We start from the raw sequence: 26458 nt of genomic DNA on the forward strand, positions 1-26458 counted from the left end.
GGGGGGGCTGCCCCCGGGGGTGCCCCGCTGGCGCGCGCTGAGCTGCTCGCAGTCGGTCACTCGGTGGCTTGGAGCGTCTTAGGGGCGGCGAGAGTTGGGAGAGGAGGTGCAAACACCGACATTGCTATAGAAACCAAATGCACAAGAAAAGCACAACCATCAAAACCTCGGCAGAACAGTACAGCCGGGGAAGAAACGCCTCACTACTAGTACGGCCTCGACGTCACTGTTATTGGTATGTTATCCGCTGTTCTCGGTTTCTCCAGTAATAAAGGCTTTGTGATCAATTATTTAGGTTGACCATCTTTATAAATTTGGTGGATCTATCGCAGAGCTTTCAGACCCAGTCGATTTGGCAATGCATTGCAAACGAGTACACATGTTTACCCGATAGCTTGCCCGTCATTTAATGTGCTCGAAGTTAAAATCGGTGTAAGCGGAGGACACGTGGGCCGCGGAGGCTGCTGCGGAATGGCCCTCGCGCTTAGAGAGACGCCTGGCACCAGGATGCAGAGCAAACGGAGCGCGTGGACCCCGCTTAACCACGGCCCGTCCAATAGCCGGGTACGTGTCTCTGTCTTCGGCACCCACCACGTCATACTTCATGCTTTCATCAGTTTCATGATCGCTAACTTTAGGCCTGAACTTAAAATAAAATAGAAAATAAAACATGTAGACCTGCGCGATCCTGAGGTCATAGTTATCGTTTCTAATCCGTGCACCATCAACCTTACAGATGTTTGAAGAGAGACGAAATCTCCTTGGCAAGTGGGTAAGGAAAACCATTTGAGAAATAGCCAAAAATGCGTATATATTTAGTATATTAGTTAGGTAAACCCTTCTGGGCAATGTCATGGCTAAAGTAAGACCTCACACACATTTCTCATTTCTCTATGTCCTTCAGTTTGATAAGTGGACAGACAGCCAGAGGAAGCAGGTGCTACAGGACTGTCTTGCGCGGTGCTCTGTAGGCCAGCTGAAGCACCTGCGACAGACCCTGTGCAGGCTGGTGTCCGAGGAAGCTTTGGACTTCACCGTCGTCCTTCCCAGGGTCCTAGCTCTCTACATCTTCTCCTTCCTGGACCCCAGAAGCCTCTGTAGATGTGCGCAGGTAAATAGCATCAGGCCAGAGTCTTTCGTACCATCAGACTGACGTCTCAACATTCAGTCTTCCAATTTCCGGTTTTTACACTTCATTATTTGACGCTCATTTTTTCTCACGGTCAAAATGTACAGCGGGCGTGTCTAGCGCACACGTGCCCTGTCTGTGGCCGTGCAGCTCCGCCCGCTTCACCCGTCTCCCTGGTGACAGGTCAGCTGGCGCTGGAAGAGTCTGGTGGAGTTGGAGCAGCTGTGGATGCCTAAATGCCTGAGGCTGGGTTGGTGCATAAGCTTTGCGCCCACACCATTTGAGCAGGGTGTGTGGAAGAGGCACTATGTAGAGACGGTGCAGGGGCTCCATGTCGGCAGGCCCAAGGTGAGGCCCAGTCTAGGAGATGCGCCTGAAAGATACGGAGAAAATCAAAGGGCACATGTTGCACGTCTAACGCACGAGGAGGTCACTGGTATTTTAGGTTGATAGAATCCAGTGTTTACTGATTTTTTTTTTTTGCTGTCTTGTAGGCAATTATGTTCATGTTCAAAAAGATTTTTTGTCAGATGTTCTACTAACAAAATAATCTGCCCTGTTCAATCCTTTTTTTCAGGCACCTGCATGCGAAGAGTTCCTAGTTCCTGAGGTGAAAGTGATTGGAAGTGAGATGCAGGAGATGACTGCAGAGATTGGCTACCAAGAACCAAAGTCCGGCCCCCTGCGTGGGAGGAGTTCCGTAGGGCGTGGCGTAACGACTTCTGCGAAAGGGCTTCCACCGTGGAGAGACTCAGCCCGGCACCCCACAGACACAATACGCTTCAACTACTTAGAAAACCTCGACCCAGTAGAGCATGCAAGACAAGGGTAAGACGCCATCCTTAATGATCTGTCCCGAACCATTGTGTTACAAACACACACACAAATCCACCAAGCAATACGCACGCAATACACATATGATCCTTTGCCAGAGATACAGGGCTGAAGTCTAGCCTAGTTTGATGATTTGTGCAGGTTTAGTTGGGGTTTTTAAGTAGGAAGCTCACCCAGCTGTGCCCACATTTCATGATCATGGAATTATCATTAGCATGGACCTTTACTTTTAATATGGTACCAGGTCAAAACATGTTCTCTATTATATGAAAAAATTCTCTATTATATGAACACTGTGTATGTGTGTGTGTGTGTGTGTGTGTGTGTGTGTGTGTGTGTGTGTATATGTGTGTGTGTGTTGGGGGTGGGGGGATGTGTGTGTGTGTGTGTGTTGGGGGTGGGGGGGGTGTGTGTGCATGTAAGTGTGTTTCTAAGTGTGAACTGGAGGAAAACATTCCTTATTATCTTTGCAGACAAGCATGCCTAAAGAAGTCCGTGTCTGCCTCCTCATACAAACTGCGGCAGGCCAAATCCTTGGTAAGATCCTGCAGTTCTTCCCTGGGTGCTTCCGATCCGCGAGGCATTACACACGCTCAGCACACTTTATGTGGGACATCATGTTAATGCGGTGCACAGTGGGAGACAGCAAATTTGCAGACAAGTTTAGTTAGATTTTAAACAAAAAAGAAGTGTTGCTTTTGACTGAAAGAATCTGAAGAATCACAGATGAGATATAATTGGGATTAGCAGCTTGTCGTGGGAAATATAGAGGTCAGGAAACGCTGACTCCTGCATGTTTTCTCTCAGATGCTCCTGGACCCCGGGGCAGACGGGAAAAGAAGGCAGGGCAGGCCACAGTGGGCAGCGCGCAGCTTAGCACCATTCTCAGCCGGCCAGGGTCTGGAAAAACGGCTCGGCTCAAGCCAGTGGAATGCTGGGATACGGCCAAGTCCAGTAACGGCTCCGGTGCCTAGGCTGAGTAAGGCGGGACTCCGTGCGTTGCTAAGATCCCAGAGGAGCACACCAAGTAAGGCCACTGCTATGTATAGCTTCCCAGTGGCAGTTCAGTGGTTAAGATACTGGACTAGTAATCAGACGGTTGCCAGTTCAAGCCAGGTTGCCCCTGTTGGGCCCCTGAGCAAGGCCCTTAACCCTCAATTACTCAATTTGTACTCAGTCATAATTGTAAGTCGCTTTGGATAAAAGCGTCAGCTGTATGTGTGCCCAATACTCATTGAAAAAAATGTCTTCTGTGATATTCATTCAAATTCTTGCATTGGTCTGTATCTTATGACTGTTCCTTTAAAAGTATTAAAAGAATGGTGTATCAGTATTGTCTGATTTGTCAGAAGGAATCCCACTAAATTCGGACCATCTGTGTAATCAGCTGAACTAATAGCTTGCATTTTATTGCAGCAGCTGCCCTGGTTGAAGAACAGCCCTGGAGGAGAACAGCCACGGATGAAGCCTGACATATGGTGCCATCTGTTGGACAATATTTGAACTACAAAATCTGCTATTCGGGAGGCTTCATTTGGATGTTGCGTCATACATATTTAAGAATTATTGCAGGTAAACATAGCAACAAATGTAACGATATTATCTTTATTATAATTATTTTTATAATACTTTTATCTAATTAGTAAATTAATAATTACATGTTGAATAACAGAAATGTATGAAAGCTACAGAAATGTGCTAGACTTAATATTAATATCATTATGTCTCCTAAATAATGTGTTACTTTTAAGGAAGAAATATGCCTGTAATTCTTAAGGTTTTATGTTCTTGAATTGACAGTATATTTTATGGCCACTAGATGGCACTGTCGATCTTATAAAAAGCTGTAAAATCTCTTTAAAAAATATCTATTTTCCCACAGTTCACTGATATTGAACTAGTGTGTGTATGGCTTATGTCTGCTAAAAACAAATTGCATTTTTTTTCACAGTTTATTTATATTTTCCGCTTTATTAGAACATTTTAAGAATTTAATGTTTTAAAGTATAGCTACACGGACCTAAGAGCAGGAAACCTGTTGATACTGAAACATAATTTACAATCTAAAAATACTTTAAATACATAATTTTACATAAGAGATTTGCTTACTGTTATGAAAAATTTTCAGTATATTGTAATGTTTTGCCATCGTAATCTCGTTACATTTGGCATAAATAAATATATAGTAAATAAATTATTTACCGATATTTCACAACGACAGCAAAGTTATTCTACAACATTTTTTGTTATCAAATTTAGGCGGTTAGTTCAATTTTTACAAGCCACCGTAGGCACTTATACTTTGAAAATTACCCGCATAGCAGCTCTTTTTTTTTTTTGTAACGTAGAGTGGCAGAGTTCACACCTCCGGCTCCCTCCCAATTCTCGTCTTCTTTCACTTGCCAACGCCACTTGGGAAAATCCATATGGCAAGGGTGGTAAAGTTCTTTTTTGAAGACCGCAATATTTGAAATAAGAATAAAAACTCATTTTGAATCGTTAATACTGTGCTGTGATTAAATGCGTATTTTGGGCAAAATTCTGAAGCTTCAATAAATAGAGGTCGCACCATCTATCAACCACTCAGCTACACCCCTGCTTCGTGGACTTTCCCTAATTTAAGTGGCTAGTGCCCTACATTCGAAGAATTTGGATAGGGCCAGTGCACGTTAAACTAGTTCAGAACCGTGGGTACCGGAGAAAGTGCAGGAGAAACTTGGCAGCTGTGGAAAAATAGAGCCACTTTTGGGGAAAAAAAAACCGGTAAGTCTTTAACCGTGGTGATTGTTTAACGTGTTTTAGAAGCGGAACGAGCCGGCTCTCCCGTCAGATTTTGACAGAAGGACACTTTCCGAGACCTCGCGAGCTTCACACGACTTTTCTCTGCGTCTTTAGCCGGATGGCTAACCTGACTACCAGACGGGCACGCTCGAGCCAGCTAGCTCCGCGAGCGCCGCGGGACGTTGCTAGGGACCGTGGTCTCGTGCAGGACGGAGAGTAAACGGACGAGTAGCTCTCGCCTGTTATGTGAACCTTCGATAGATTTTGTCAGTGGAGTTTCGCGAGATTCGCAGTGTTGACAGCAAGTTTTGCTAGATGGCGATGGCTAACCGTCCTTAACGTTAGCCCATGCGGGGTTTACCTGAAGTAACGGAGGTCTAGCTGAACTACTTAGCCTGTTAGCTGTCTAGCTTCATGTCTCCATGTCTTTAAACTGCGTTTAAACTGCGACTCTGCTGCTGGTGCCACTGCCTAGCTTGCTGATATTAGCTAACCTAACTTCTTTACCCAGCACACCATCATTACGAGCGAGGGTAAGTTAGGGACGCGGCTAGGGTAAGTGTAAGCAGTGACTTTAAATCTGTTTCGTTTCAAAGTTCAAATTTATAAAGATGTTTATAAAGAAATGCTTCAAATAATACCCTGTTCACTGGTTGGTGACAGTAATACACACTGCGGTCCCTCGTCTCGGTAGCTAGCTTATCCCAGTACGTTTTAGTAGCTTTGAACGTCAGACCACTGTCAAATAGTAATTGCTTAAATGGAAGAAATATTGTTTTATCTTCGTGTCATATAAATACAGTTTTATTGTATCAAAATGAAAAATGTTTAGTAGCAGAAGGTGTCAGTGGAAGCATCAATCCACAACCACTGTTTCTACATTTACACTCATAATGAGGCATGTTAATGGGAAAGGTATAAGCAAGTGAGGGATTGGCCAAGAGGCGACATCCTTTGGTCTTTTTAAGTGCAGCGGAATTGTTGGACTGTTTGTTTTGCAGCTCTGTATTCTTGTGTGCTCTCCTCGCACACCAGAGGTTTTCCAGATTATTATTGTTATCCCTGATTCATAGCGAAGCACTGCCTGTTGCCAAGACGTCCTGTAACAGCTGCATTGCTCAGCCCGCTGGTGGCTGTTCCCCAGGGTGTGCACTTGCATGATGTCTCTTGAAACGAACAGGATCTAATTACAGAGCTGTTTGACCGGTCAGCGTATCCATCACAACAGCGCGTTTTCATTGTCGACAGAAATATTTAAATGCACCATCCAACTCCATGCCTAACTGAAGCCAGAACCTGTGCTTAATGTCAAATTCCGAAGCTTAAAAAGGGATGTATTCCTTCCTCTTTTATTATATGGACTATAAAAATGATTTGCAATTCATTAAACCATAGAGGTCATATGGGTGGGTGGGGAGAGAACAGCAAAAATCAGCTTGTGTTGAGTGCCCTGTTCCTAAGTGTGGGTCACCTTTGGCTGATTGGTTAATGCTACGTTGGGCTTTCATGGCCAGCGTGTGGGTGTGAAGGAGGGAAAAGAGTGGGAGGGGAGGCTGCATTAACTGAGTCTTGGCAGAGTGTAAAATGTATTGTGTGCTGTCCAAAGAGCTTTCACAGGCCCATCCAGCTGGCCGCCAGGCATGTGTTAAAGCGTTTGTTAATCCACGGAGGTTCCCTTCTCAGAGTGACACATCTGTAGCATGAGAAACGAGATGCCTAGTTCTGGTTTCTTATGGTTCACTAAGGCTGAATTTGGACAGCGCGCAGTACGAGTTAGGAAATAATGAAGGCTTTCCTTTTGGACGTTTTGATCGCAGACATAGCATGACGGCAAGAAGTGTCTTAATTAAAGTGCGCTGATTTTAGTTAATTTCTTCACCAACACATCCAACTATGGCTGCATTGTCCACATTTACCTTGTCTGTGATCCTTAATGTCCTTAGTTCCTTTGTAGGCTACTATAATCTTTTTTTTATTTTTGCCATTCACAATGTATTTTACACTGTTACTACTGTGTTACTTCTGTGTATTATAGATTTTAACTCGATCCAGTCTAGATTCTCTTAAAGAAGCTTCTATTGTACAGTATGTTCTGGTGGTGGTGGTGGTGGTGGTCGTCATATAAGTATCAGCCAAAGTGCCATCTGGGATTTATGACCCTAAACAGACAGACAATACTGTGTGCTAGTTAGCGCTTTGCTTTGTCTGAAGCAGATGCACTCTTAGATTAAGCACGGTAGCATGCTTAAGCCAAATGGCTCTGATTTTACAAAGAGCTGTTTAAAAAAAAAAAAAAGCACATTGTAAAATATTAAACAAAATGCAAGTGTTCGTAGGCTAACTCATTAGGCAAGCTATTGGAGGAAAGCTTGTTATGAAATTGTGTGAAACCACAGCGCTGTGACTTTAGGTCAGCAAAGTGGTCTGTGGCATAATTGGTTAGAAAACTCTCCTCTCAGTTCTCTTGTAGTGATCTGGAATCAAAGGTCAATAGTTAGAAACTATAATGGACAAAACAGGGTGTGCTTTGTTCATGGTTTTGCTTGGAGAATGATGGTGTTAGAAATCTTTACACTAGTTCATGAAGTGTGAGATCTAACACGTAGCTTAGTATTATTACAGTGATGCCATTTTTGCATAAACAAATTTTCTAGTGTTTGGAAATTGCATAATCTGGGAAGCTCCCTCTCTTTTTTGAGAAGAAAGCTACTTTTGTGGAAGTGCATGCTGAGTGGATCATAGTATTCACTTCATCCCTTCACTTTAAGATGATGTGAAAATGTGATCTTTCATTCTCTGCACTTCCTGTTCTTGTTTCACTTTTTGGATTTACAGCCTGTGCATCAGAAAGGAGTTCTTGTGCCGACTTTGTGGTTAGACAGAGAGGAAGTACATCATGTGAAATGCTTAGACTAACATTGTGTAATGTTGCTGTTGAAGTACTGTAAGTAAGATGTGATGTATGAGGGTCTTTTAGGCTTTCATATTTTAATGGGTACATTTACGTTAACCAATTGACAGATGCGCTTTGATGCTTGCCGTCTGCTCACAGATGCTGTACTCTTTACATGCACCTGCAGGCAGTTTCGATGAGGTGTGATGTACAGTGAGCGGAACCAGAAACAGCGCAGTCAGATTACCAGACTTTGCTTTCCAGCTGGCATCTTCAGCCCATCGAGCTGCCTGGCTCTCCTTGGTGGTGGTGTACTCTCATTGATTTCAGCAGCTGCTGGAGTACTAAGATTTATGATATTTGTGTCCATGGTAATGTGAAAGCCCAGGCAACATATGCGGAATGTGGGGATGATTTGTTTTATAAGTATGGTTTAATAACTGGTGGGGATGATCATGAGGTTATGCAATTTAAAAATAACTGTATCTGGTGTTCGGTTTGTTAGAATTAATAAAGCCCTTGATTAAACCTCCCAAACCTTTGTGTTCCTGTCATTGCCACTCTTGAAATGAATAATCACACCTTTGCCCAGTGGGGCATCATTTTACTTTTTGCTCATGTATAGTGTGTATATATAGTATAGCTTGAAGCGGTTGCTCTATATATCTTGCAATGAGCTAGACTGATGAAGCTTAGTTGAAGATGTGAGCCCACTGATCGGGCTGGGTTTTTTCAGAGGGACACAGAGGCGACAGTCAAGCAGAGCCTATATTGTGGCAGGCTTAACAGTGATGTCTCAGATTGGGCTCGCCGATTAGTGAACACCCTCTGTCTTCTCCTAGACTGGAAGACATGGCCCTTTTGTGTCGTGCTGCTTTTGAGACTCGCGGTCTTCACTGCACAGAAGGGTCATTCAGAACGGTGGCGAGCGCTCAAGAAGAATTGTATGCCTCGTACTCCTACACGTTTTATGACTAGCCGTGGAGACACCCCCCCCTCCCCTTTGAATACCAATCCCCCTCTGTTAACCCTCCCGTTCAACTCCCTTCTCTCTGTCCCTTATTAAAACCGGCACTGAAAATCACTAGCTAGTTTGATGATTTAAGGTGACGAGAAACCCCAAAGATCTAACACGTTCTGATGTTGAGAAAGGAGATGGCCACCAGTTCTCTCAACCACGATGCTGTGGTGCGAAGACTCACAGATGCGAGAATGTGCCTGTGGTTTATTGGGCCTGCTGTTCAGTGCCTGTGGGTCATCCCCAGCTTTGTGCTGTGAGGAGTGCAGCCATCTGTTTGAGGAGACCAGGCAATCACTGGAGCGTTGAGCTCGCTGGACCTTCTCCCCCACCACCAGTACCCAAATAAGGGCAGAACTGAACCAGCCTCGCTGAAGGCCAGCTCAGTCCACCGTCACATTTACTGGAGCCTGAAGGAGACCGAGTTCTTTTAAACCAATTATAGTTTTGTTTTTTCTCCTTAGTGACATGAGGGCTCTCTTAAAAATGGATATTTGAGAACATGTGGGCTTAATCCATGTTGGGGTGAATGGTTCAGAGCAGTTGAAGCATGTCTAAGTTGTATTTTTAATGATGTATAAGTGATCTAACCAAGTTCCTATGCTTGCAGTATATAGGAAAAAACATCTCAAATGCTATTCTGTCAGTGGTTGCCTGCCCTAAGTGCTTCTCTTGTGAGGCTGACTGCTTTTTCAGAGCCATCAGAAACACTCCCAATGCTGATCTTGCTTCTTGTGAGTGGCACTTATTATTTTGGCACTCAACACAGCTAGCGTTCTCCAAGTAGCCAATGCGGGTTATGTATGGTAGGCTTGAGATGGAATACACAATTGTCCAATCCCACCTCGTAGCCATTGTTGATGACAGTTGTTGCTAAGGGTAGGAGGGGCTTATTGGGTTTAACCAGTATGTGCCACTTCTCCTTCTCTGGAGTCTTAATGCTTGATGATGAAGGCAAAATATACCTGTAGACTGAAATTCATGTCTGTGCTAAAATGGGGCTTGTGTTTAACAACTTTGTAACTTCTACTTCAAACTTAAAGCAAAACTCTCTGGTCTGTCGTCGTGGTTACTGTGTGCGCATCACATGCAATGATTTTGATCATGCCAGATTGAGTAGTTCTAAACATTTTAATCTTTTTTCCTCTTCTTTTGACCATGGTGAAAAAGAGGCTGGTTTTCTTCATATCAGTCATTTGGTTTCCTCTATTGTAACACCTTACACTATTGCAAATTGACATTGTGACATTTATATCATTCAACTTAATTCCTGATGCCATCGCCGGTTGCTTCAAGTCTATTGTGTAGCTGACTTTTGACTTATGACTTATAACCTGCAGTGAAACAGCTCATCTTGCTGTTCAGAATCGTGATGTGAACTCTCTCAAAGTTCTTTAACGTTTTGATGTATAGCACTCATCCCCTCTAAAGCAGTGTCCAAAGCAGGAGACTTAATTTGATTACTTAAAAAAAACAAACCAAGGCCTGTGTTTGGAAAGTGACCAGGGACCTCAAGTCACACACGTGCTCAACATTCTCTCTTTATTTTGTGTGGGTGTGTGTTTTGAATTCTTCAGTGTGCTTGAAGACATTCCCTGCAGTACTCTACTTCAGTCCACTTGTGTGAGTAGGTTTAATGTGCAGAACGCCTTTCTAGCCTAGACGCTGTTTGGCACATCATTGTATGGGACCTGCTGTTTATTTTCACATTGCCATGATCTAGTTTCACCCATATTTAGCCTTATGGTTATTGGAATTGATTACTACTTCTAATTTTTATTTACAACTAATTGGGGTAAAAGTTAACTATTTGTTTTATTTTTGAGTATTGTATTTATTTAGTATGTATTTAGTAAATCTGCACTCTGCATTCATCTAATGAACAACTGGAGTGTATGACGATCCCAGCCATAACGACCCTGCTTTGCTGAGTGTTGCAGTGCCATGGTTACGTTACCTGACCTATTCTTGAGGCTGTGTGTGGCTGCGAGCTTATTAGATCAATATAGAGTGCATCTGCAAAATTGACACTTCTCGCTTGTATTTAATCTTAACTATGCTGTGCTGTCTGTTGGAAAAAAAGTATTTGTCTTCCATCCTCCCAGTCATAGACACAGAGACAGGAAAGTAAGTGTGTGTGTGTGTGTGCGCGCGTGTGTGTTAAAGCACTTTGCTTGCACAGCTGATGAAGGATCTCTGAAATTACCTGTTTTTAAAAAAACCCTGTGTATGTGATTTATTTATTTATATATATATATATATATATATATATATATATATATATATATATATATATATAAATGCGCACACACACGATATCCCCACTTGCAGAAATAATTAAAAAAAAATGTAAATAAATCAAACTAGGATGAGTGCCTGTGAGCTGCAGGAATCTACTGTGGTCCTAGGTGTGCTGACGGCTAGCCTGCAGGAGTCCGACTGCCTTTTAAATCTGTGTTTTCAGTTGTTGCATTTCAGCTTGTGCTTAAAGGGGACAACAAATATACAAATCTTTTTTTGCAGTTGTTAACTGGATCTCTAAAGTACCATTATCAACTCAGTTTACAAAGAGGAGGGTTAAAAAAAGACCCTACAACTTTAGTGTTGAATGTTATCTTTGACTTGCTACCACCCCAAGGCAAGAGGGCATTCTTTACAAATGAACAGTCTGAAGCACTTTCCTTGTAGAAGAGTTTTAGAGATGTTGGTGTCTTGCATTGTTTCCTTACCCCAGGCCTTGTGTTATGATTACTACCCACAGCTGTTTACTCATGAAATTTGGTCCTTTTTGCAGTTCATTGAATCTCTCTGGGGCTTGTGCTGCATGCTCTCTGCTTGAATTTTGAAGAGTCGCTCTTTTAAGAACCTCTTGAGTGGATGTTGCCTTTACGTAAAAAAAACCCCAAAACAAACAAAAAAAACCAAACACAAAACCCAACTTTTTTTCCCCCACCACTCTAATGTTGTGGACACCAAATGGATATCTAGGAGTGTTTTAGAGGTCACATGATTACATTCCATGGATAATGTCTCCATCATGTCCAGACCCCACTTCGGTGCAGTATTGGATTATTAACGTACCTTTTAACGTAAGGCAAACTTTGACTCTGTCTACACAAACAGAACTGAATTAAAATCAGTTCTTCTGTTACAAACAGAAATGGACACTGATCCTGGAAATCCAGAGTGTTTTATTAAAATATTTGACAAACTTCACAAAGAACAAGAACTCCTACAAAGATGTGCATGAAAAATGGTGTGTGTATGTGTGTATGTGTGTGTGTGTGTGTGTGTGTGTGTGTGTGTGTGTGTGTAACGTTTATGAGTGAAGTCTTTCATACCAGTGTCCATGGGGGCGGATATTTTTATTTTAAATATATATAAATGGGTCTGGGGTCAGTCTCATCTGCTCAGACCATCTGTGACTTCACAGTGGGCCACATCACTGAGCCTGACTGACCAGCTGCGGTGTGGGGAATGATGAATTTCCCCATCTACTGGTCATTCACATTAGTCTGACAGCGGATTTCTACAGTTGAGGAGATCCTTTCCTTTCCATTTTTTTTCTTGCTAATCTGCAGTGTGGTTACTCCTATTGGGACCTTTACGTAGTATTGGTGGTGGTGGTGGTGGTGGTGGTGGTGGTGGTAGACAGTGTCTCTGTATGAAGGAACATAGTCTTGTCAAAAATGGGGCAGAATCATCTGCATCCTGAATCACTTGCCTCTGTTTTAGAGGTATACTATGTCTGGCTGGAAACAGCCCTTTCTTTTCCTCTGGTGAGAAGGGAGTGAGCATTTGAACTGTCCAGTGTTATTAAAATTACAGCTCTGGACCTGACATTTCCTTTTGATTTGGCCAAGGCACTTGAAAACCCCTTTTGACCTCGTGACCTCTTTAGTATGCAGATAACGCACAAAAAACCCAGCAGATAATGGGTTTCTTGGGTACAGGACTAGTGCAGTCGGCCACGGTGTCAGAGGCTTTCACCAGAAGATGATGTATTTTTATTAGTTTTTGTGAGTCTTTATAGCATTGGCCCTGAGCATGCCTTTCCATAGGAAGCACAGACTTCCAGTTGCAGTTATTCTCAATTCATGTGTTACGGTGCCAGAGGGATTTCTTTTATTCACCTGTTTAAGGACCACCCACCCCCCACCCCCCCAAAGTACATTTCTCCATCTTGCTCAGCCCTTGATTGTGAAGGGCTAGGTTATGCAGTCTCCCTAGGCTGCCCTGGAGGAAACCTGCCACTCAAATGTGCTCCCCTGTGTAATGACCCTGTTGCCATGGAGACACTCGTCACACTAACAGGAGGCAGGAGGCTGCATGCAAGCTGTGCTGTTAATATGTTTGTCATGTTTGAGGATTTAGGAGACTAAGGGCTCATAAGACATTAGAGGCATAGTGAAGCTCAACCTAAGGTCAGAGGGTTTTAAATAATTTTTAAAAAAGCCAGTTATTTCGACCAAAGGCGGTAGAGTCAGTTTTGCAATCACTCAGTGAGGGATTTAAAAAACAAATTCACTTTGTGTGCCAAACTGCCATTTCATGCTTAAAGAAAAGATTCTCATATTACAGCACGTGTTGCCCTGTTCTGTTTCTCCAAAAAATGTTCGCATTGCATGCGGTAAGTGTTCAGCATGCGTGATGTGACATCTGCAGAGAGCAAGCTGCCTTGCTGCCTGATTTCAGCTTAATCTCGCAGGAGCTCATGACTGAGCCGACCCTCACTGGCCCAGAGACTGCACCTTCAGCATGGAGCAGATCGAGTTATTCAAGTTGATGGAAAATTCCATTGCGAGTTCTAAAAAACATGTTTATTTTCAGGGAATTTTACTCTTCCTGATTCCAGTACCTGGAAATGGCGCAGATAAAAATTTCACCCTCATGTGGAACAGCTCCGCACCTTGTCACAGTTGCAGGAAGTTCTCTAAAATGATGGTGATGGGATGGAGGTATAATACAGTTTACTGAGTTACATCATTGTTATCTATGTATTAACAAAAGCATTAATGCCTGTTAGCATCTCTTCTGTTTGTAGAATTTGTGTAGATTTGCAAAGTGGGCGTGGTGAGCGGTGCGTGTGGATGCCCCTGCTGATGGCATAAACTGGACAGGTGGGTTTAGGTGTGGGTGAGGGGGCCACATATACACCTGCTTCCATGAAGAGGTATGACCGTCTCTCCTTACATGAGGGGCGTGGGGGGGGGTGGTTTCAGGACTGATGGTGATGTGCCCTGGCAGATGGAAGGCGAGGTTGGACAGAGTGGTGCTGCCCGTTCACTCCGTCCATGTTTGTCGGCGGTGCTCATCTGTAGCTGTCTACGTCAGGTAGGGGGGACAGGAGGAGAAAGGTGCCTGTAGTGACCTCGCTGGATCTCATGGAGGCAGATCCTGTTTGAAGGGATGCCAGTACGATGGGGGAGGTTGCGAGTACGATGGCGGAGGGTGCCATTATGACTGCTCGCTGTTGACGGAGGTTGCGGAACAGAGCTCACCAAGAGATGGCAGGCAACAAAATGACCGGCATGCGCTGGTGAAGCCCTAGCCTATAGTCAGCGACTATAGTATTGTTTTCGCAGTGTTACAGATGACCATGTACAGCATCCTGCTTATTTGTGTATTTATTTAATTCCACTGTCCAAGCTTATCTAAGGTGCTGTAACTGCGTCGTCAGGGAAGCCTTAGCCCTGTCCTACTATGTGTGCTGTGGTGTCACGTTTAATTATATTCACTGGACCCTGAATTCACTTGACATTTACTAATCCACTAACACAGAAGAGCAATCACTTATCAGATTTTGATTTTCATGTGCTAGTGTAATCCGGAATTTCTGACATGCTTTTGCAAATGTATTTTAAACCCACTGTATATGCACAAAGGTGAAATTGCATTAGTGGTGTAAGGAAAAGGAATATGCTCTTAAAATTGGGGTGTGTGTGTTGGGTTGGGGGGGCTGTTCGTTCGTTTCCTCCAGCTTGGAACACTGTTTCCGTTTCCATACCTATGATAACAAGTTTGAATCAAGTGCATGTCCAAGCGTATATGAGCGTGTGTGTACATGTGGAATGGAAGGACTATCTGCAGAACTTTTTTTATGGGACTCAAACCTTGTGGGAGACTATGAAAGTTTAATTTGCAGTTTGTCTCCCATTTATACAGGCGTGGGACATTTCTGTGCCTGTGTGTATTAGTAGTTCTGTTTCCTCGGGTAGGCGTGTATGTACAGTATAGCTAATTTAAATCTTTAACCTTTCTTTTAGAAACCATCAACAAGCGAATGATCTAAAAGGAAATCGAAGGTTCTCCTCCAGATAAGGTAATGTGCACATTTCATGCTAAGACCATATTCCTTAGACAATGTTCTTTAGACATATACTATGGCCATGCAAATAAGCCTTCATTTTGTAATAAATAATTGTTATTGATGCTTTTAATAGAAGCATGCATTTGTATAAGTGGTTCCGTTAATTGCACAGCGATAGTTACTGTATTCAGTATCTAAATTTCAGTTAATTTCCCTTTTTGGAATAGAAAAGGTGTAGCTAGAGATCAATAACTTTTAACACACACACACACACACACACACACACACACACACACACACACTCTTAAGGTGCCCCCTTATTATAAAACCATACCATGTACCAGCACTCACTGGCCAGTTTATAACTGTACAATTGCAAATAATGGCCCATCTGTTGGCAAGAACACCACTGCTAACCACATACTAGGTGTCAATCAGTATAATTCTCATCTCATCTCAGTGTAAACGTTGGCATCATTGCTGGAATGGTGGGTGTTGAGCTGGTAGTAGTTGCAGTCACAGCAGTGGCCCTCTATAGCTTGCCCTTGATGGTTGGCATTACAAGACATGTACTCGGATAAAACTAACCAACTACAGCATGAAGCTCACTGCAGACTTATCACAGGATGTTGCTTATTTGCAACACTCCTGAATGAGACAGAACTACCACCACTTTTGTCTGAACTTCTATTTCCTGTCTAAGTGAATTCAAAGTCTAGATGATGGATGCTATGGCAACTTGAGCAACCAAAAATGTAACTCCTTCAGAGTGTCTCTTTGTACCTTAATCTAATACACCTGGTCCAGTAAGTTCCTTGAGTATAGAGCGTTGCATCTTGGGTTTCTTTTGAAATGAGGGTTAATTTACAAGAACAAGGTCTGACTTCAAAGGTGATATAAGAGGTATTTTAGAACAACTTATCTACAACAAAGTGACAGTAAAAGTGCCAGATGAACAAAAAAACAAGCTCACCTGTTGAATTGCAATGCACATTAGCTATTGCTTTTCTGTCAAATATTTGCATTAATTATGCCATGACTGAAAACAGTGCAGAGGTTTTTGGAAGGTGCTGAAAGTCATAGCAAACTCGGTCCAAGTCCCTGAGTGAAGTCCAGACACAATTCATTTCCTCCAGAGACGACGATTCACATAAACGGAATGCACTGTTATGCTCTTGTTGTTTGAGCCGTGTTCCATTTCCTTAAAGCCTACCTGTTGAGGCCCAAAATGAAATGGGATCTTGGTCACAGCTTTGTGGTGAGGAGAGGGCTAACTGAACTGTACCAAGGCGTGAGCTATAAGTTTGCAATTTTGGTTTTGTGTACTGAGAAATGTGTGCTAAAATACATCATGTTTAAATACTGCTCCAGCATATTACCAGTCCTGTGCTATCAGTCAGTTGGTATTTTATCAGGTCCAGTTGAAACCTTCACATCTCACAACTGGGAGGAGACAGTTAACTCCATTTTGTTTTAGCACATTTTGACATGTAAGCTTTCAGAAGTGAAGCATGGGCTCAGACATGGAGGGATGTGGCATGAGTTCCTCCAAGTACCACACATCCAGGGAGCACATTTTAATCAACAGTGACATCGCAACAATCACATTTTCAGTATGTGCAAAAATTAAAATGCCAATTAGTCAGGTGACAGTTTGATATACACATATTTCAAATATGTGGCAAATGTGCATCGCATTTCAGGGAGGTGCTTTTGTGTTGTTGTTTTTTCTGTAGTTCTCAGACGTCACCTGGCGCTACACCCTTGCTTGTGGCAAATTTAGTGACTACTTTTCATCCTAAAAGCAGTGCTCTTTGCCAGCAAGTCACAGAACTGCCTGATGCATGTGTTCAGTTTAGTGATCTCTCAACTCTAACTTGTCAGTGAACTCATCAGAGAGGCCACGTGGGAAAGCATCAGAGAAGCTTTTGTTGTTACTCTGGTGCTTTTTGGTTTTGTTGTCATGTAGGTTAACTTAAGAAGCTACCAGCACTACATTACAGCTGAGCCACCTGTGACCTCTAGAACTCTGGTGCAATCAAAGGTATTTGTGCTTTGCAATTAAACTGTAAATTGCAGTTAAACATCAAAGAAGGAAAGAAGCAAGCTCCTTTTCTGCCTCATTTGTGACAGCCTCCACAGGCCCCAGCCTGCCATAAAGAAAATAAACACCACCATAAGGAGCTGCTGGCCTGGCCTTGTTCACAGGCTGACTCTTCTCAAACATTACTGCCTTCCAGTGTCACTTATTTGATCCCAGATGAGCCTCCTATAGTGAAAGTGATTTTAACTCTCAGATCCCAGTGGAATCTGTGTGGATTATATTTATGCCGAATCTGGAGTCGAATGTATTCAAGATTGATCTAATTTTAATCTAGTATCTAGTTTTGTCACCCTACTGGGAACATTTCCTGGTTTGCTATATTGAACACAATATAGTCTTTATTTGGCAGGAGTAGGTGTATATCTGAAGATTGATATATTATTCTGAGAATAACAACATTCTGAGCTGAAAATACTTTCTGGAGTGTTTGTCATAAGTTGACATACTTTAGGGATATAAGCCCTGATCACTTGTGTGGAAAGGGCTGGATGCTGTGAACCCTAAATGCCTGTGTGGAATTTGTAGAAACTGGTGGACTTCCATGTTTCTGGTGATGAAGGCAGAACAATGAATCTTTTTTTAAATGCTTCAGGTCTTGCGTGTTAAATTCCTAAAATGAATATAAATCACAGCATGTGATGTGTTGGCAGTTACAAGTACTGATGAGCATTTAAAGAGAATTTCCTGTTGAATACAAAAAAATCAGTTTCCTCTTTTTGGGGCTATTTTTGGATGGACATTCTGTTAGAAAAAGTATGTGGAGTTGATTCTTTTACTGGCCGTGATTTCTTTCTGGTTGCCAATCTTGTTAAATCCCATCATCTGATGATAACTCTGGAAACTGTTCAGATTCGCAACCAGGAAGAACGTTTTCTCCATCTGGGCAAGCAGGTAGCTCTGTGCACGTTCCTCAGCATTCCAGTGGCCTATAATGAACGCAAAAGCGCTTGAAGTTGTTCCTGCCTAGAATAATCAGTTACTGCATTACACAGAGCGGGAGCTTTTTCTTATGCTCATATCTAATAGATTTAGACCTTGTGTTGTTATATTTACTGTTGTGTTTCTTGAGGTTCCCCCTGGCTTTGATACCTTCATTAGAAAGTTGTTTTCTGGCAACTACTCACCAACCTGTTCTGTTTTTTTTTTAAATTAATGAATTAATTTATTTTTAACATTTTTATTTCATGACACTTCTAAGAGATTCCAAACCCTAATTCTAACTTCATGCACATTTTGTGGTTTTCTAGTTCTCACTAGCATAGTAAAGACATATTGAGAGTGCTGCGGCAGTTCCAAGGAGCATGTTGAAGGTTATTAAAGGTTATTGTTCTCTACAAACAGCCTGTGAAGGTCCGCCAGACATTTCTACTCCGCAAGGTCACGTCATGAACATGACATGGGTCAAGAATTTAAGAGGTGTATGTGTGTCTAATGCACAGGCATGCTTGACTATAAACATGACTTGATTTGTGTGTATGTTTTTGTCTGAATGCATGCATGTGTGCTAACGTTTATTTGCTTGTTTTTTTATGGCAATAAGTCACAATGTTATGGCTCCTTTTAGTATAATGAACAGGATTTGCACATGCGGGTACAACACTTACAAATTAGCAGAAATGTTTTTTGAAGAGTAGTTTGTCTAGCAGCTGAAGTAGTAAAAATGAGACAGGAAGTTTTGTTGAATGTGCAGTAGTCATTGTAAAATGGTTAACCACCCGCTACAAAGACGCTTTATTTTCACATCCTCTTCTGCAAAAACACAAAAAAACCCCCAGCAACTTCAGACTTGCATTCATAGCATTGCTTCCACTGTGCTAATGAGCTAATGACAACTCATGTAATTTCATACTTTCATTTCCTGCAGTGTAACAAAAAATGCTATTGAACAGTTCACTGGTTATTCTTTTCATAGGGCTGTTCCAGTTGCCATATGCATGTTTTCATAATGAATTATGCAACGTAATGGCTTTATTTAAAAAAGTTTTTAAAAAGCCACCCTGCATTAAATATATATAGAATATCTGTATGTTTCACTTTGCGTTAATTGTAATGTAATATGTATTCATCTCTGAAACGGTGGCAAATATAAAGTGTGGCGTGCTGCTCTGTAGTGCTCTGGATTCTAATTTGCTAAGCACAACCTTGCTTGGTGCATCTGTAGTGCTGGCATCTTTATGTACACTGGTGCCATCTTCTGGGATGCTGAAGTATTGCACCATCTGATTATGCTACTGTGGAGATTTGTTTTTTCTTCCAGTTTTTCCCCCTGGCCAGTCAAATCAGTTCCTTTTGCCTCCTATGTTTCCTATGGTCTTGTAAGACTAGGAGGTAAAGCTCCAGGCATCAAAACCAGTTCTGCTGTTTAACATGTATTGTTGCTGTAAACTTGATCATAATTTCTGGTTTAAATTACAGTTCAGTTTATTCGCAGTTTAAACAGGGTTGTTGTTTTTTTTTTACACCATGTTAAAATTACCGTCTCAACTGCTTACATGCAGTGTTTTGGTATTTTTAATTCAAATGTTTAAATCAATATGAATGTAAGTCACTCTGGATAGGAGTGTCTGCCAGATGTTTTAAATGTACATTACATTATTTGTAAACACACTGAGATTTTGTATTTTGGGAGTTTAACTGAAGCATCATTTTATCACGATGTACCAAAAGCATAGTAAGAGCTTTCCATTCAGTGACACCCCTCCCCCCCAAACCTGTTGGCCATTTGAATTTTAGAAACATATAGGTAGTTTGACAACTATATCACCTTTTTGTAAATCACATTCCTTGTTTCATGACATTGTATCTGAGAAGCTAACGCGTTTAGTCATTTTTCAGCGTGTTTGTGAACAATAAACACACTTAAATATCATTTGAACATTGTAGACATGTACAAAGATATTTAGTCATGCCTTGTTGGATCACATGCTGTTTCATTCATCTTTTATCATTTATATCTTGATTAGGTTTGCTGGAATGGGTAATCTTCTAAAAGTCCTTACAAGAGAAATAGAGAACTATCCACATTTTTTCCTGGACTTTGAAAGTAAGTTTGAGAGGATGGAGTCTAAGGGTATAAGCTGTATAACCCGTCATCTCTCCCCTCCACAGAACACCTGCCTCAGAAGTTCATGTCCGAATGCTCTCGTGGTGCATATTAACTCCATGCTTTTTGTGGTTAACACTGAGATGTCAGGACTTGCAACAAACATTCTGATCTTGATGCTACAGATGATCTTACTCACTCAGTTCTTAGTCCACGAAGTTCAGTTTAGCATTCCGGTGTTCACCAAAACCCCCAAACATTTATGTGAGCATGTCGGGGCGGTGTTGGCGAGTAAAGCCGGAGCCTAGTGATGTTACTGTCCATGACATGATGCACCTCTCTCTCTTTCTTTCTCTATTTGCTCTTCTCTTCCAGAAACCAAATGGGGAATCTTTTAAAAGTGCTCACTTGCACAGAGCTTGATCAGGGACCAAACTTTTTCCTTGACTTTGAAAGTGAGCATAGCTTTTGCTTGGCCCAGTCTGTCATTTTCACCGATGACTAACACTGTGTGTGCTTCTTCTAATCATGTTTTTAAATCTGCTTGTAAAGATGTGGCCACAAAAGTGATGATCAACAACATGCATTTATTTAAAACTCTGTGAGGAGCTTCTACTGAAGAACTTGCTCTAGGGTCTCCATGGAACATTTGCATGTGCAAATACTTTTTGTGCAAATTAAAAGACTGCACAGTGTTGTCTCTCTGTGTGTTTGGGGGCGGGGGGGGGGTTTGCATGTCCTTTGCACATGTAAATACTTATAATGCAGTACCAAAGACAAAAGCACAGAGGTTTAAAAGTCCATGTCCAGCTTTTGTGGCTGCATCAGTTTGATCGTTTCTAAAAGAATACATGTGAACAGCTAAATTAGTTTTGGCTTTTAAATCAATTTAACAGCCAATAATGTATATTTTATAATGTGTGGCAGAATGTAAAGAATCCTGTTTTTACCTTCATTTGCATGGCATTTAAATCTTGTAAAAACACTTTTGTTCTGAAAATCCCCACCTGTCATATGCTTCTCGTACTAACCCTAGCACAGGTGCTGCATATACCTATTGGAAGTAGTGTTCATCTGCTTTTAGTATGCTGATCTAAATTTTCATTCCAATTTCCCCTATGACTGTACAAAGATGAAAGACTGAATACACACACACAATTCTCTCCATCTTGACACGTGTATAATGTAAACTTGAGTTGTGATAAGAAATTATGAAGCATTTGTGGCAGCGTAGGAAAATTAATTTTTCTTTGCATTTAGAGCAAAGTTTTGTTTATTACATATGCCTTCTAACTTTTCAGTGTGGGTGTTTTTGCAATTAACCACCATAAATGCCAGTTGTTTTAAGTGTGTGTGTGTGTGTGTGTGTGTGTGTGTGTGTGTGTGTGTGTGTGTGTGTGTGTGTGTGTCTGTCTGTGTCTCTGTCAGATGCGCAGCCCACAGATAGTGAGCGAGAAGTGTGGAACCAGGTGAACGCTGTGCTCCAGGAATCTGAGAGCATCTTGTCTGGCCTGCAGGCATACAAGGGCGCAGGACGTGAGATACGAGATGTATGTCACGCATACTCACCCACCCATAAATGCACAATCTAGCAGAATCCTTTAGCAAAAGTCATTCAAAGGTTCAAAAAGGCTTTAATATCATTTCAGCTATATTCAAATACACAGCAAAAATGAAACACTGTTCCTCCAGGACCATAGTGCAGCACAAAACAAGTGCAACAGAAAGCAAACTACATGAGTGCAGCAATACAATGCAGTGCAATAATACCATAAAAAATAAATACAATACGCAATGAGCAGACTGGGAATATGTAAAGTGGGTTTGTGCATAGGAGTCAGTGACATGCTATACTGAACATAGCAGTCACCTGTAGCAGCCATAAACAGTTCAGAATACAGTACTGATTTAGTACAGTATTCCAGCATTCATTTTTGCCATAATTAACAAAAGGGAGACTGTTGTTGATTTCGTACTCGTGCTGTTGTTTTTAGTGCATTGTTTGTGGTAGGAGTATGTTATTTGAGTAATGTATTTGCTTATGGATAGCCTGAATGTCTGATTATCCCTTCGCTTTGGTCTGTTCTCAGGCGATACAGAATCCTAACGACTTGTTACTTCAAGAGAGGGCATGGAACTCCGTGTGTCCTCTCGTGATTCGGCTCAAGAAGTTCTACAGCTTCTCGCTGAAGCTGGGTATGCCCCCGTTGTCAGCATTTTCCATCGTGGTAGTGTTTGAACCATGTGCAGCGTGGATCTGACACCTCTTCTCTACTGTGCACAGAAAAAGCCCTGCAGAGTCTGTTGGAGTCTTTGACCTGTCCACCGTGCACACCCACCCAGCACCTGGAGAAGGAGCAGGCCCTCGCTAAACAGTTTGCTGAAATCCTGCATTTCACGCTTCGCTTTGATGAACTCAAGGTATACCTTTTTTTCCCCCCCCCCTCAAACGCTGACTCTAAAAGTGCATCAAAAATAGAAGGAAATAAATGGATTATGAAAATTGAAATATAAATTGCAATGTTTCTTTTTCAGATGAGGATTCCTGCCATCCAGAACGATTTCAGCTACTACAGAAGAACAATCAGTCGAAACAGAATAAACAACATGAATGTAAGAACAATCCAGTTTGGATGACCGTGTCCACTCCCTAATGCTTACAAAATCAGCTGTGTTGAAGTTGTACTTGACTCCTTTATTTTTTTATTTTTTTTTTTTTTTTTTTTTTGTAGTTGGACATTGAAAATGAAGTCAACAATGAGATGGCAAACAGAATGTCTCTCTTCTATGCTGAGGCTACCCCCATGCTGAAAACTCTCAGTACAGCAACAACAAACTTTGTCACTGAGGTAATCCATGTCTCTCAATTAGCTTTGATTGTGATTAAAGTTTACAGCTGTCATCTTGATACTGCTGAATATAACAGGGCAGTGGTAGCTCATTGATTAAGTTGCTTGACTAGTAATCAGAAGGTTGGCAGTTTAAGCCATGCTACTGCCAGGTTGCGACTGTTGGGCCCCTGAGCAAGGCAGTTAACCCTCAATTGCTCAAAAATTGTACTCAGTTCTAATTGTAAGTCGCTTTGGATAAAAGCGTCAGCTAAAGGCCGTAAATGTAAATATATTTTTTCACAGGGTATATATCCTGTAACTTGCGTGGTAGAGCAGATAATGTGTTACTAGCAACACCAAGGTCATGAGTTTGATTCCCAGGGAGAACACACACTGCTCTGCATAAGATTGTGTTAAATTCTGAAACTGTGAGTGTGGTGTGGCTGTGTGGGTGAGTATCTCCAGCCATGTCACTTAATGCTATACAGGGCACCTAATGCTGTGTCATTACTCCCATCTTCCCCTGCAGAATAAGACGTTGCCCCTGGAGAACACCACGGACTGCCTGAGCACGATGGCCAGTGTGTGTAAAGTCATGTTGGAGACACCGTGAGTGCACCTCTTATTTCAGATGCTGCTCAGGAGTCGGAATGTTTTCAGCAACAGAACTGCCGATATTTAGTTGGGCTCTTTTTTTATTTGGTTTAGTTTTGCTTTTCATTTGCTCTTGCAGTCCTGAAGGTACTGTCACTTTATGTTCTTCAAGAGGACTGTGGGGGGACCCCTCCTCCCCTTGTTTTGTTTTGTGTTTTATTTTTGTGTTAATGTATAACAATATGTGCTCTTTGCTTGTGAAGGGATTAGTTGTGTTTGATGGAAGTGCTCACAGTGCTCTGTGTTTTGGTAGAGAGTACACAAGCCGGTTCAACAGTGAGGACACGCTCCTCTTCTGCATGCGGGTGATGGTTGGGGTCATCATCCTCTATGACCACGTGCACCCCAATGGTGCCTTCACCAGGAGCTCCAAAATTGATGTGAGACCAAGACTTCCATCATATTCTCATGTTATTTTAATCTTATTTTGAGCCATTGATTGTTTATCTTATTCATATTGGTAGTGAGTATGCATTTTAAGTTTTCCAGTGTATTTATAAATAAATGTTTAATAAATGCTTCTGGTGTTACCCATTGCTCTTCTCTGTAGATGAAGGGATGCATAAAAGTCCTGAAAGAGCAGCCTGCTGACAATGTTGAAGGTCTCCTGAATGCCCTGAAGTGAGTTCTGACCTCCTCTTCATACACGGTGGCAAAACCTGCCGAACTCTTAAACAGCTGACGAACGCACTCTATGAATGAAAACCATCAATGTGAAACGCTGTCCAGTGCTGTGTTTGGCTTTGGGCATGTGTATTGGGAAGATTCATTTATGCTCCCCCCACCCCCAATTTATTCCAGATTCACCACAAAACATCTGAATGATGAGACGACTCCAAAACACATCAGATCGATGCTCCAGTAAGCTTGTTTTTAAAATGAAGAGGATCAGTGTACAGACCTCAAAAGATGTATATGTTTACATTTATTTAAGGACTTGGTGTTAATACTTGTGCGTATTTACATAGCCATTCCCTCCAAGTTACTGCAGTGAAAAGAAAACATGCTTGTAATCTAAACAGAACAAATTCTGTACTGTCTGTCAAAGCACAACTTAACGAATCCAGGCAGCCTTATACATACTCATGATCTGTTTCTTTCGAATCAAAAACGGTGAATGTTTTAACCAAAAGTGGCTAATGCCTTATTGTGGATTCGGTGCGACACCGTGGGGGTGTCCAGTGAAGTGAACCAGCTACAGCTGAAGTGTTCTGTGACTGACTGACTAAACCCTGACTCAGTGGTGCTGTTTCATTGACTCAACAGTGAGAAGACCGTTCTGCAATGCCATAGTAAGCAGTAATGTAACCAAAATGTTTTTTTAATAATGTGATTTTGGCAAAAGGTTTGGATTTTTTTTTTTTTGTTGTTGTTTTTTTGTTTTTGTTTTGTGATGTGTGCTCTTTGTGTGTGCGTGCCTCTCTAACATTTTCATTACTTATCACCACAGCTTTAAAAATGAAAATAAAATGACATTGAGTATATTTTAAATGGGCCTGACTGGGACGCGTGTTTCATCACAGCGTGTGTGTTCTTATGGCAGTTGGTATATACTCAGAGTGGAGACCATGACTGGACCCAGCTGGCCTATGCACAGTGTACTCCTTGCATGGTTACCAGAGAGCAAGGCTAGAATTTACACAAATCCTGTTTTAACTCATGGGCTTAGGACAAAGCAGGGCTATTTTACATATTTGTTTTACATATATCTATTTTACATATTATTCACTTCATATTAAAATATATGGTTGGTCTTATGTGGCGTAAGTTACTCTTCTAAACGACAGTATGAGAATATACTGGCATCCTTACATGACTGTGAGACGACCGTAGTGAAGACATGCACTTTGTGTGCACACTGTAACCACTAAACCTGAGCTTTTAGGATTTTTAAAAAATTTTTTTTTACACTTGGTATAGTTTGAGGCGCAAAATGTGCCTTAGGAAGGGTTGTGCTGTTTCCTTTTGCTAACACATGGAGGCAGCATTTTGCCATGTTGAGCCTTTATCCAAAATGTTCAATAGCCGATCCAAAAAAACGCACAACACTAACATGTACGGTGCTCAGAGTTGTCCGTAATACAGTTTGGGTTTCCATTTCAGTAGTGTTGCGATACAAAAATGATGAGACTTTTAAAAAAAATTCTCTGGTAGCATTTACATCTGCTCCGTTTCTCAAATGTGGTAGTGAGTAAAGAGCGCAGTGCTCTATCAGCTAATGGGTTGTATAGTCTTATATAATATCAGATGGTGTGTTGCCTAGAAGACCATGACAGCTGCCAGCAGGTGAAACAGATGAATAAAGGTATTTTAAAAATCTTTCTATAATGCAGAGTGTTTTTCCCCTCAATAATGTCATGTCATTTTCCCTCCTTAATATCAATAATTGGTTGTTGTTTTTTTTTGGTTTTTTTTTTTTTAAATAAGGGATCACTGGGCCGTGGTCTCTGTCGTGGTCCTCTATATCCCCCTCCTAAACCTTCAGTGTTTTCCATGGTGGGGGTCTTTGCTCGGCTTGTTGGACATGTTTCCACCTGTATCCTGCCACCCAGCGCCTCTTCCTGCTGCTCCACTGGCCAACGTGGAACTTGACTCCAGACTTCAGCACTTTCGGAAGCCTCCCTCCCCATCAACAGTAATGTTTTGTTTTGCCTAGTTGCTCAGAAGAATCCATTTGAGCCACGTCTGGAGTGACTAGCGCTTTTGTGATGAAGGACTGAAAGTCATTTTGAAATTCTCTGTAGTGGTCGCGTGGCCTTACCCGCTTATCTACTTACCCCAGTAACGTCACGATACTAATACCAGCATTCGTGTATGAAAGTCAGTTTAACCCCCAACCTTACAAACAATTATCTCTTCTG

At 41.8% G+C, this 26458-nt stretch overlaps 2 protein-coding genes across 12 annotated transcripts; both read left to right on the top strand.

The window, feature by feature from the left end:
• The first annotated feature begins 38 nt into the window (after positions 1–38).
• fbxo16 (F-box protein 16) lies at positions 39–4466 on the top strand. 3 transcript variants are annotated; one of them, XM_027015956.3, is made up of 9 exons: positions 39–235; positions 395–564; positions 737–772; positions 905–1111; positions 1313–1477; positions 1707–1957; positions 2437–2500; positions 2771–2990; positions 3380–4466. In XM_027015956.3, exons 2-9 carry the CDS (start codon positions 472–474, stop codon positions 3433–3435), a joined length of 1092 nt encoding a protein of 363 aa, XP_026871757.2. In that variant the 5' UTR covers positions 39–235; positions 395–471; the 3' UTR covers positions 3436–4466. The 3 variants fall into 3 exon arrangements, with proteins under 3 accessions (XP_026871757.2, XP_035380397.1, XP_081574313.1); XM_035524504.2 differs by having other exon boundaries at positions 422–564; XM_081718187.1 differs by lacking the exon at positions 1313–1477 and having other exon boundaries at positions 39–564.
• A 123-nt stretch (positions 4467–4589) lies between these two features.
• On the top strand, positions 4590–25088 carry fam49a (family with sequence similarity 49 member A). 9 transcript variants are annotated; one of them, XM_035524459.2, is made up of 15 exons: positions 12321–13613; positions 13700–13775; positions 13878–13989; positions 14922–14977; positions 20033–20112; positions 20488–20567; positions 21541–21662; positions 22203–22308; positions 22397–22533; positions 22648–22725; positions 22845–22961; positions 23473–23552; positions 23851–23977; positions 24148–24218; positions 24399–25088. In XM_035524459.2, exons 6-15 carry the CDS (start codon positions 20495–20497, stop codon positions 24460–24462), a joined length of 975 nt encoding a protein of 324 aa, XP_035380352.1. In that variant the 5' UTR covers positions 12321–13613; positions 13700–13775; positions 13878–13989; positions 14922–14977; positions 20033–20112; positions 20488–20494; the 3' UTR covers positions 24463–25088. The 9 variants fall into 9 exon arrangements, with proteins under 9 accessions (XP_026871743.1, XP_026871738.1, XP_081574318.1 ...); XM_081718191.1 differs by lacking the exon at positions 20488–20567 and having other exon boundaries at positions 12320–13613; XM_081718188.1 differs by lacking the exon at positions 20033–20112.
• Positions 25089–26458: the final 1370 nt, after the last annotated feature.

This window comes from Electrophorus electricus, chromosome 7, assembly GCF_041902795.1.
Source record: "Electrophorus electricus isolate QZ-2024a chromosome 7, ASM4190279v1, whole genome shotgun sequence".
Classification (NCBI taxonomy): domain Eukaryota; kingdom Metazoa; phylum Chordata; class Actinopteri; order Gymnotiformes; family Gymnotidae; genus Electrophorus; species Electrophorus electricus.

Excerpts from the sequence above, each read along its gene's own strand:
- fbxo16 (XM_027015956.3), top strand. The coding sequence starts at position 472 with ATGGCCCTCGCGCTTAGAGAGACGCCTGGCACCAGGATGCAGAGCAAA. Across the intron at positions 565-736 it reads ACGGCCCGTCCAATAGCCGG|ATGTTTGAAGAGAGACGAAA; the intron begins GTACGTGTCTCT and ends TCAACCTTACAG. Across the intron at positions 1,958-2,436 it reads GTAGAGCATGCAAGACAAGG|ACAAGCATGCCTAAAGAAGT; the intron begins GTAAGACGCCAT and ends TTATCTTTGCAG.
- fam49a (XM_027015937.3), top strand. The coding sequence starts at position 20,495 with ATGGGGAATCTTTTAAAAGTGCTCACTTGCACAGAGCTTGATCAGGGA. Across the intron at positions 22,309-22,396 it reads CAGCTTCTCGCTGAAGCTGG|AAAAAGCCCTGCAGAGTCTG; the intron begins GTATGCCCCCGT and ends TACTGTGCACAG. Across the intron at positions 22,534-22,647 it reads TTCGCTTTGATGAACTCAAG|ATGAGGATTCCTGCCATCCA; the intron begins GTATACCTTTTT and ends TTTCTTTTTCAG.